At 40.2% G+C, this 10,838-nt stretch overlaps 1 protein-coding gene across 4 annotated transcripts in view; it reads left to right on the forward strand.

Moving 5' to 3' along the window:
- LOC147141177 (neurocan core protein-like) overlaps positions 1 to 9,945 on the forward strand; it is a 43,172-nt gene extending 33,227 nt beyond the window's left edge. For all 4 annotated transcript variants that reach the window (XM_086042854.1, XM_086042856.1, XM_086042855.1 and 1 more), the window contains 7 exons: positions 2,514 to 2,627; positions 3,437 to 3,488; positions 4,503 to 4,609; positions 5,560 to 5,642; positions 5,835 to 5,979; positions 7,390 to 7,572; positions 8,723 to 9,945. In XM_086042854.1, coding sequence (XP_085898980.1) covers positions 2,514 to 2,627; positions 3,437 to 3,488; positions 4,503 to 4,609; positions 5,560 to 5,642; positions 5,835 to 5,979; positions 7,390 to 7,572; positions 8,723 to 8,826 — 788 coding nt within the window. In that variant the 3' untranslated portion in view covers positions 8,827 to 9,945. The remainder of the gene's footprint in view (positions 1 to 2,513; positions 2,628 to 3,436; positions 3,489 to 4,502; positions 4,610 to 5,559; positions 5,643 to 5,834; positions 5,980 to 7,389; positions 7,573 to 8,722) is intronic.
- Positions 9,946 to 10,838: the final 893 nt, after the last annotated feature.

Below are 10,838 nucleotides of genomic sequence, written 5' to 3' on the forward strand. Positions count from 1 at the left end.
TTTTACCCTTCAGATATGCTTTAAACACATTTAAACTTATAAAACTGGTTGTAAGCATTGTACACATACTGTATTTGAAAAAAAAAAAACACGGTGAGCATAAACTGAACAGAACACACTGTACGTATTGTAGTGCCCTGTAAGAGGCGGGGCCTGTTGGGGTGGAGTGTGATGTCGACGTGTGAGTGTCTAGGTGAGAGCAGTGGGCGACAGCAGCTTCTATGTGAGTGTGCCCGTTCCTTGACTGTTTTCGCCGCATTCCATGAAAGGCTGAAAAGTGCACCGGCAAGCTAAATTCATGTTGCCAAAGCAGTAAAAGTCTCACTCTGGCGACATTTTGGTGCCAAACAACTGTGAACCTGATTTGAGGAGCTTCGTTTAGAGTGTAAAAGGTAGTGCTTTGCCGCCATCTTGTGACATCTATCGGCAATTATAAACTCTCGTGAAAAAGAGTCCAAATAACAAACGGTTAAAAACATGTCATTTAGCACAGGCGCTAACAATGAATCCCTACATCCAATAATTATTTCACCCGTACCCTGGAGAACCAATATATCCGAAAGAGATCTCATTATGCCGCAGTTCCGTTGCAGCATCCGCATACTACAACAGCAAAAAGCAAGATGGAACATCGTCTGTGGAACAGTAGAATGCTTGCTGCAGCTTCTTGCCGCAGATCGGATTACATCAATAATGGTGTCGGAAACGATGCTGTAGGGATGTTTGTGAGCCATGGTGAAGTACCGCATTAGACACCTGCACGGACCGTGACACGGCGCATAAATCGGCCCGCTCTGCCTTTAAGGAGCAAATTGGAGTGTTTAATTGGTTCTCTTAAGGCCCACTTGACTGATGGAGCAGTCATCCCTCAAGGAAGTGAACACGGACAGGTAAACGAACAAAAGTGATGACACCCTCACGGTCCCAACCCGCCTCGGAGCGCCATTACCTTTCATGTCAAGGGATAGTCGGATGATGAGCGCGTATTGTGGATCGATGGTAGTTGATATTTGAATGATGGATGGATTAATGGATGATGAGTGATTATGGCTGAGAGATGAGGCATGAATTATGGATGGGTGATGATCCGTACTGTATATGATGGATGAATAGAAAGTACAGTAGATGGGGCATCGTTGACGGGTGACGGATGTATGACTGAATGAATTCAAGATCGAAAAAAGAGCGGATGGCCGGACGGATGGTTGAAAAATTAGCGATGGATAGTTGGAGGGGTGATGATTATGATGGATGGTTGATAGAAGATTAATGAGGGATTTTTTTTTTTTTTTTGCATCATGGGTGGGTATATCATATACTGTATCGATGGATATTGAGTTTATGAATGATAGATTGATGAACACATTTGTTTTGAATTTTTGAAAAGTTGTGAGATGGACTTTCAGGAAGCTCTTTAATGCAGACTCTTACAAGTTGAGTGAGCTCTCGTGGTTTTAGCATCCTAGCTAAAAATGTCACCGACTCACAGATGAATCAAGCATGTAACATTCATTCATTCAAATGAATACTTGTGGTCATAATTCCAAGTATAGTATTGCGACTATAATTTGACATTTTAATATAATGATCTAATAATGTGCTTTACCTCCTTTTTTTTTCATAAAATACTACATTTGAAGATGTATGAATAAAGCTATAATTACAATTTCTACACATGAGTGTATTAAGAATAGAAACTTGTTTTAGAAATTCGCAATGATGTTGATTTAGAGCAGATGTTGCAATCACCTTTTATCAGCTCGTGCGGCCAAATAAACTTACTAAGCACTGTAGGTCAATATCTTTATATCACAGAGCAGGTTTTACCAAAATAGGGGGACAAGGCTTACGGCATTATGCCAATTGAGTGGCATATAATGCATGTAAGGGAGCTAAATGGCACCGTTCATCTGCTTTAAAAGTGCACCGCTGATAAACATACTCATGAGAAGTGAACACAAATGGTTGGGCAAAACATGTAGACAGACAATACAATAGTACTCACTGGCATATATTCTTTATCCTTTGTGAAAAATGGATAGTATTACTGCAGCTGAGAATTTAACGGGGAAGTTGACCCTAACATTTTTTATTAATATTAATAAAAATTAATATTAATGCTCTGTTTCAACAAGCGGGCCCGCATAGAACAAATTCTGGCGAAAAAAATACGTTTGGGTTGACTTCTTCTTTAGGCTGCAAATGCACACAGATGCCACATTGGAAGACATTGAGAGTGTCTCCTTCTGTGAGACAATGGGAAGTACGAAAAAAAAAAATGCAAAAGGGAATAAACCTCCTCACATCCTCTTTTGTCTTAATACGATGCTCTCTAACATCAATGTCGCCCTCTTCTTTGAACAAGAACATATGGCAGAATTGTTTTTGTGTTAGTGGCTGAATGGCACACGAATGGATACATTTTCTTCTCTCCACTTACAAAACATCCTTTTCATGTGAGCCCTAATGAGATTATTCTTCCCCCCCCCCCCTCTCTTTCTTCCCCCTCGCAGATGTCGATGACTGCCAGTCGGAGCCATGTGAAAATGGAGGCACGTGCATCGACAAGATTGATTCTTTCCTCTGCCTTTGCCTACCCAGCTATGGAGGAGACACATGCGAGAAAGGTGAGAGGTGAAACACTGAGGGTCAGACAACGGATGACTCGCGGGGGGGAGGGGGGGGGATAACGGGGTAAACGGTCTCTTACTCGTTTATGTGCCGTAACACAGCGCACAGTAAATAACAGAATACTGCACACCGGCGGCAAGTCAGGAAGTACAAATTCTTTGTCAGTGTACTGAAGTCGATTTTTCCTGTGTCTGTACTTTACTTGAGTATTTTTTTGGGGTGGGATTTTTACGCCCTACATTTGAAAACAGAAACAGTATCTGTACTTTTGTACTACTTACTGTGTTAACATAGGCCTGTTGATGTATTGCTACCTCCGCGGATGCCGAAAAAGAAAGTACATTTAAATGCAGGGAAGTAAAGTCAACCGTGGTTGAGATCACGATGGGAACTTTAAAGGTGGAAAAAAAGAATAATAATAACAGGGGTGGAAACGAAAAGAAGGTGAACGAAGAAGCATAAACGACAGCAAGACGACCTTCAAAGCCCCAATGCGAAACTAAATGAAACAAAGAAATTGTTGACGTGCGATGCAAATCAAAAGCACAAGCACTATTAAAACAGGGTGTGTGTCCTGTAATGAGTGTTAATGAATCTGTAACCTTTGCAGCAGTCAATGTATCCCTCTGTGTTATTTATGGCCATTAAAGATGCAGGGAGGGAAGGGGCTGTGTGAAAATCGTCCTTTATGTAGTGCTGCAAATTGGAAACTGCCTCTCCTCTCATCTTTACCTTCCACTTTGCTCCTGCTCTTTCAATGAGAATACAAGAAATCCTAATCGCTTGCCTTGTTTTTCCTCTGCAGACATAGAGGGCTGCGAGCACGGCTGGAGGAAGTTTCACGGCCATTGCTACAGGTAAGAAATTCTAGTCGAGCGGTTTTTGAGCCACGGCGCGCCAGCTTCACAAAATGCCGCATTTTGACAGACCGGCACAGAAACAAAAAAAATCATGCGATATCACGCGAGAGGGAGCGGCGTTGCATTGTATATCAATCCTCACAGCTGTGATTGGGTCGCAGGCCGAAGATAACAGTTCTACAAGTGACAGCAATTAGTAAACAATAATAAGGGGTAAGAAATTATGATTTGTTTATTTAATCCTCATTTAGCGGTTTCGCTAATCATGTGATTGGCAGGTGTCTACGCTAACTGAAAGTCAAAACTACAGCCAACACAAAACAAAGAAGCCACCAACTATCTTTAGAGTAGCTTTTTTTTTTTTTTTACAAAAACAACCAGAAAACTGTTGAAAATAACACTTATTTGCACACGGTGCATTGTTTCATCCTGACATTTTGTCAAAAGATTGATTAGCTATCGTCGTGATAGCGAGCTAGCCAGCTAGCTTGCTTTACTTACAGTTACAACAACAAACACGCAATTAACGATGACCTAATAACACATTTTAGTTTATTCAGTACAGCATCACTGATGGAAGGACGGAACTACAGTAACTGTTGTACAAAAACAAAAGTATTTAAAATACCTGTACAACTCAACATTGAATGTAGTTGTTGTAATTTGCGGGATACTAGCGCTTGCTTCTCTCAATGAGCAGCTCCCATCTTGGGCTAGTGGTGATACCCAAAACATGTTATTTACTCTAAATTACAGTCTAGTCAACTTCACAAAGATAGGATGTTGGAAATGGAAGCAAAAATATTCAATTCTTTTTGGGTAGTTTTGAAGGCTCTTGAACATGTTATGTCAAGGTGAAATCTCCCTCGTCAGCCATGCTGCGATTCATCACCCTCTAAATAGATCTTCTTGCTTTCACGTTGATCTTCTAATCAGCGGCAGAGGAGCTTTATTGAGTCAGTGCAGATTATGGAAGCGGGACAAAATGTGCGGGTGTTTTTCGTCTCTTAGGTACTTCACCCACAGACACACGTGGGAAGACGCAGAGAAAGACTGCAGAGAGCACAGCGCCCACCTGAGCAGCGTTACCTCCGCCAATGAGCAAGAGTTTATCAATGGTAAATTGGGGTGCAGGACACACACTAAACACAAACACAACAATACAGAAACAACAAGTTTGATAAGATAAAAGGAAGCGCGCCCATTGTCCAAAACAAAAATAAAGCATCCTTCTGTTGTATGAATGGCGTCAGGTGCCAAGTCTGCCATCTGCTGGATGAGCAAAATGAATGAAAATACATTATTTGTAGTAAATAAATAATATTTTTGGAAAAGGAAAGGAAAGAAACATAATTGGATAATTTTCACACGGATGTGAATCACAGCTATGTCACGATAAAATTATTGAATGAAATCTCAAAGTGTTAAAACAAATGCCAAAATGTAGAAACTACACAAGAAAAACTAGGACGGAGACATTAAAACAAATACCGGTAAAGTGTGTTGTGGTAAATATTAGGCCCAACTGATGTGAATTTGTTGAAGTCGATTCCAATATTTGGCAGCATCAAATTCTGATGACAGATTAATCAGTTGATTAATTTAAAAATATATCATTGATAATAAAAAAAAATATTTTTACGTCCATTAATGCTTACTTATGCTTGTTATTGTTTAACTTTACAACAGAGAGAAAAATCTGCAAAAAAATGGGGGTGGGGGGTGGATGTTTGAATGCCATTATCTTCGTCCTATGTGTTATGTTAACGTGTTTAAAAAAAAAAGAAAAAATATTTTAAAAGTAGTAATATCGGCTGATTTCGGCCTGCCAGTCTGTCAGGGCACTAGTACATATCGTCGCTGTTCTGTGAAAAACACGTATGTCCATTTTTGTCATTTTTGAAATTTCGACATTAATGGAATGTCTGTAACGCGGAACCGCCATTAACTGAAAATTTTCCAAATGACAAAAATGAACATGCGTGTTTTTCACAGGACGGCGACGATATCCTACATTTGTACTTAATTGCTTATACTTAATGACAGTAATGTTGTTGGTTCTTTAAAGGTCTTGGACATGACAACGCCTGGGTGGGTCTAAACGACCGCACGGTGGAAGATGACTTTCAGTGGACCGATGGCAACGAACTGGTCAGTCGGCACTCTTTTACACTGCCGCGGTCTGAAAACGTAAATTCTCCTCTAATGTCTTTGTTCAAATAACAGAAAGTTGTATGAAAATACTTGTGTTTTTTTTTTTTTTCTCATCCCTCTAATAAAATGGAATCCAGATTCCAGTGGTGAATCCTGCTGATAAATGAAACGGACTCATTTCTTTTGCAGGTGTACGAGAACTGGCGGGAGAGCCAGCCAGATAACTTCTTTGCGGGAGGCGAGGACTGTGTTGTGACCATTGCTCATGAGGACGGCAAATGGAACGACGTGCCCTGCAACTACAATCTGCCCTACATCTGCAAGAAGGGAACGGGTACTTTGTACTTAACGCAGACAATGCAGACAGAGTTAACCAAAAATACAGCGGAAGCTCCAAAGTCGAACAATTCATGATGCGGTGCCCGTCGACTAAGCATCGCGGTGCTTTTCGATATGAGTTGAATTGACGGCCTGCGTAACGTTTGGGGCATATTTTTACCCAAAGAATTTCCAAGAACATATTTCTTTCATTTCCACATTGTTATTGCAGTTTTGGAGGTCACACTGTAATCAAGTAGACAGAGCTGCAAAACAAAACAAAAAAAAAAGCTACAGCTACAAGCAACTGTGTCAAAGTCAAATGAATTGAACGCCTTCATTCAATAACGGGAAATAATTACTCTTTGACTTATCAGGTCTCAGACGTGGCTGAGGTGAGATGATTGCTAAAATCATTACTAGAAATAATTAGAATTGTCAAACAAAAAGTCAAACAACTTAATTAAGAAAAGCAATCATTATTGATTTTGTCCAAGTCTGATAGCTAAACATAAAAGAAGGCCACAATCATTTTTCAAAGTGAATGTGTAGGATTTGAGAATAAATATGGTGCACTGATGGATGTTTTTACGGAACCTTTCTTGCCTGCTAGGCCTGCTGAGCCTTTGCATGCTAATCACAATGCTAACCACGGTAGCATCCAGTTCCACGTAGCATTTTTGCACTCGTCAAATAACGCTTGGTTGTTATTTAATGATGATACAATTTCTATCATTAGAATTGATTTGATACATGTTGGTTTTCCTGTTTTTATCACAAAAAAAATAAGAACATCACGTTTCCTCACACATCAAAATGACTGAAGTGATTAACACACAACGTTCCTGCCTTTGTTTTATTGATTTTTTTTGTGCGTTTATTTTAAATCCCTGACCCATTATTACATCCGTCGGGCATATGCCGACACCTAGTTGTTCGAGCAAATGCACTTTAATGAACAAAAACAAATTATTTAATGTGGTGATGCACGAGTGTTACCACTAAGCAGCTGGCCGCATTTTAGTCACATGTGCTTGTCCTCAGTAAGTATTCTCACACTTAGAAGTGACTTAGAAGTTGGCTAGATTTCCGTCTTGCTTTATGAAAGGTCATCGCAAGCAGACGCTGCACAAATCCAGGCCAATAACAAACTCGAAAGTTGGAGCCCGAGCTGCCATCTACTGGCAGGAGATGATATTGATATAAGGCTAACATGGTCCTACTTCACAGGCGTCAAACTCAAGGCCTGACCCGGCCTAATGCCTTGAATTTTTTCTAGTACTTGCCGTCTTTTTGGGGCAATTGTTCACTATCATTTGCTTGTTGTGAAGTTTGCTGCCACAATCTATCGCTGTTTGCTCGCAACTTTTGACAAAAGTATTTGGGCGACAGTTCCTAGCTCAACCGTAACTGATCCTGTTTCCAGTGCTGTGCGGGACCCCGCCTGCTGTGGAAAACGCCCACCTGGTAGGTCGGCGGAGGTCGCACTACGACATCCACGCGGTGGTGCGCTACCAGTGCTCGGAGGGCTTCTACCAGCGCCACATTCCCACCGCGCGCTGCAGGGCCGACGGCAGCTGGGAGCGACCCAGGATCATCTGCGCCAAATGTAAGTCCGCTCCATGGAATGCATTTGAATCGCAACATCATTTTCAGTGGTCTTCGTAAACAAAGATGAGTCTTTTGAAAAAAGACAAAAGTAAAGACTGCCATTAAAGCTAAAAATACCTTCATCAGGTTTTCATCCAAAGAACAATAACTGTGGGATGACACGTTTAAAAAAAAATGTCCTGAAGGCACCTTTTTTTTTGATATGCTACTTTAAGAAGACATTTCAGGCTAACATAAAAAAAAAAAGAATTGGGCACAATGTTAATAATAGCACAAAAGCTTTATTTTCAGTCAGAGAAAGTCACCGCTCAGGTTAGTGATTAAAGTCCACAAGCGCGTCATCTGTATCACCGCCGTGACTTATATGAGAGCTCCCGCGATCGACTGTGCCGCCGTTCCTACTCGAAAAATTTACGGATATCCTCCGACGACTCACGACGCCGTCACATGTATATTCTGTTGCATTTCATTGGCTAAGAGAAAATGGCGTATACGGTCTCCCGGCTTTAAAGGGAGAAACACGCTTGTGCGTTCTCGGTTTAATGGATTAAATTAGAAGCATAAAATGGGGCCAGTGAAAGGTGATTTATAATTTTTTTTCCACAGATTATTTTAATCATCATACTGACACTTTTAATAAAACTTAATCTCCCCCCTTGAAGAACATTCCAAACTGATACATTTCTTTTCTTTAAAGCGTAAGTCAATTTTTTTTTCAAGAATATGTTCCCAGCAGGCCCACTAGTTGAAAACACGGCATTCTGATTCATTTTGCGTTTGTGGAATATAAGTTAAGCACCAAAATGCACTCGTTTTTAGCCATCTCCGTGGGCGGCCATTTTGTCTTCTGTCGACTGAAAATGACATCGCAACTCCTCACAACGACCAATCACGGCTGACGTGTTTTCAGAATCTGAGCCATGATTGGTCATTGTGAGCAGTTGTGATGTCATTTTCAGTGGACAGAAAACAAAATGGCCGCCCCCAGAGATGGCTAAAACGAGTGGATTAACACTTATTCCGCAAACGCAATATTTATCAGAATGCCCTGTTTCAACTAGCGGGCTCGCATTGAACATATTCTTGAAAAAAATATGTTTGTGTTGACTTCTATTTTAAGTACATGAGTTTCCCATGTCCCTTTTCAGCCCGGCGCTCCCACCGATACAGACGCCATCATCGCAAAGAGCGGCGCGAGCGCCGCGGCCACAGGAGGCACGGCGAGGGCCACAAGGCCAGAGAGGACGACTGAACCAAACAAGACGACGTCCGCCTGCCAAGCCGAGGTGCTACTGTGGCTCCAGTTCGCGCAAGCAAAGCAGCTGATTCCCTTCTCCTGCTTCTAACGGCTTTCTCCCTCCTGACAAATACTTACGGTTTTATTACTATCACACCTAGAGTTGATTTCGTTAAACTGCACTTACTTTAGCTGTTTTAATGCTTTTTTTTTTTGTTTTTTTGTTTTTTGTTTTGTAATTCTTGAACCCACTTCCTTTAACTAAGGTCCAACGCGAACACTAACTGTAACACTAGATCTCACGCTCCCAAACTTTTGCGTACAGTGACCCCTCTGCCGCCGGCCGTGAACTTGCGTAGGTCAGACTGGCGGCAGAGTGTGTGTGTGTGTGCGTGTGCATGTAAGAGAGGATTGTTCTTGTTTTTGTCTGTGTGATACGAAAATGACTCATCTAGTATTCTGTTACAAAGCACAGATGTCATTGATGCGAGCTAGCAAGGTGACCCTCAGCTTTTTTTTTTTTTTTTTTTTTTTTGTACCTGCTGCAGTTGTTACTTTGTCCAAAAGCACACGCATTGCAGATTTGTTTTTTTCTTCTACTGACGTGCTTTTTTTCTAATATCTGCTCCGTTTTGGGTCATGTTTTATTTATTACTTTTACTAGTGAAGATGCTCTTCTGTTATTTTGTACTTATTTGGTGTAACATTGTTTTTCTAATCCAGTATTATGTCATACGGTCAGCCAGTAATGACATTAATCAGTTGATTGTCTCTAATCTGAGTATTGTACATATTGTGGTGTTTACTGGCTGATGTTTCATCAATAGCTGGACCTTGTCCAATGGGATCATGCGCCTCAAGCACTCTCTGTGACTCGCTGAGTGGCATTGACGACTTGATTGATTGCGTGAATGAGATTATTCGACTCCACTCACTCGTACCTAAATTGCTAAAAACGTTTTTCAATCATTGCATGGCTACATTTACTTGATGGCTAGAATGTGGAGATTTTATAATTTTTTTTTTTTTTTTTTTGGTCTTTGATATTTGAATTGTCATCTACCTTTTTTGGTGTTCTTATGACGTTTTGTCCTGTTGTTGTTTCATTCTTAATAAAGAGAAAATTATGCAGCATTTATGATCGTTTATCATCTGTTGTGTTTCTCTACTCAATTCATTCGTTTTAGATTTTACTGTTTGTTTTTTTTTGCCATTCATGCTTAAATAATTATTTTTTTTTAAATTATAATTCCTTTTGTACTTGAACTACGAATAACCTGACTTGCATTTTTTTTTACGTAAGAGCCGTCATTCGGCTGACTGCTTTGAAAAATTTTGGGAGATGCAAGCAGCAACCCTTTGTCCATAGAATTAAAGCAAACAATGGAACAAAAACAATTTTATTAAAATTACATTATTTTAATTTCTCATTACTGTTTGCTTTTTATAACGCACAACATGATTATGCTATATTCTGTATTTTAAAAAACATGACAATAATTTTGTTGCATTATTTTAAGAGTCTGGAACAGATATATGGCAGTTCTATTAACTTCAATGGGGGGGAAAAGTGATACTGGTCAACAGTAAGTTTTAATCAGAGATGGCTTTATGTCTCCCAAAACGTATTTTTTTTAAATCATTTTGTAAAAATATTTGTTGACCAATGCGATTTGAGATATTTTTGAGTCACAAATGTGGTCACAGAATTAATGAACCTCTGACCTCAAGGCCCCACAGTATTTTCAGTTATTATCAATGAGAATAGGGAGGAATAGCTTACTAGCTAATAACTGTTTTTGTGTCTGAGCTTTTTGTTTTCAACTACTCGCAATGCAAGCTGACAAAAAGACGTCGCGTGATAGATAGCGGAGTGTGACAGTGCACTTCCATCCAAGGGTTCACCTCTTATCAGTTGTGTGGGCCAACTGTGACATCATCATCGGGTAAAAGATCAGATTCGCTCAAAGCCAGTGTTAATGTGTCAATGTTGAACCTCAAACTAATCAAATTCAAATAGAAAAAAA

The sequence above is a fragment of the Filicampus tigris genome, chromosome 10 (assembly GCF_054856515.1).
Source record: "Filicampus tigris isolate MCC_2025a chromosome 10, RoL_Ftig_1.0, whole genome shotgun sequence".
Classification (NCBI taxonomy): domain Eukaryota; kingdom Metazoa; phylum Chordata; class Actinopteri; order Syngnathiformes; family Syngnathidae; genus Filicampus; species Filicampus tigris.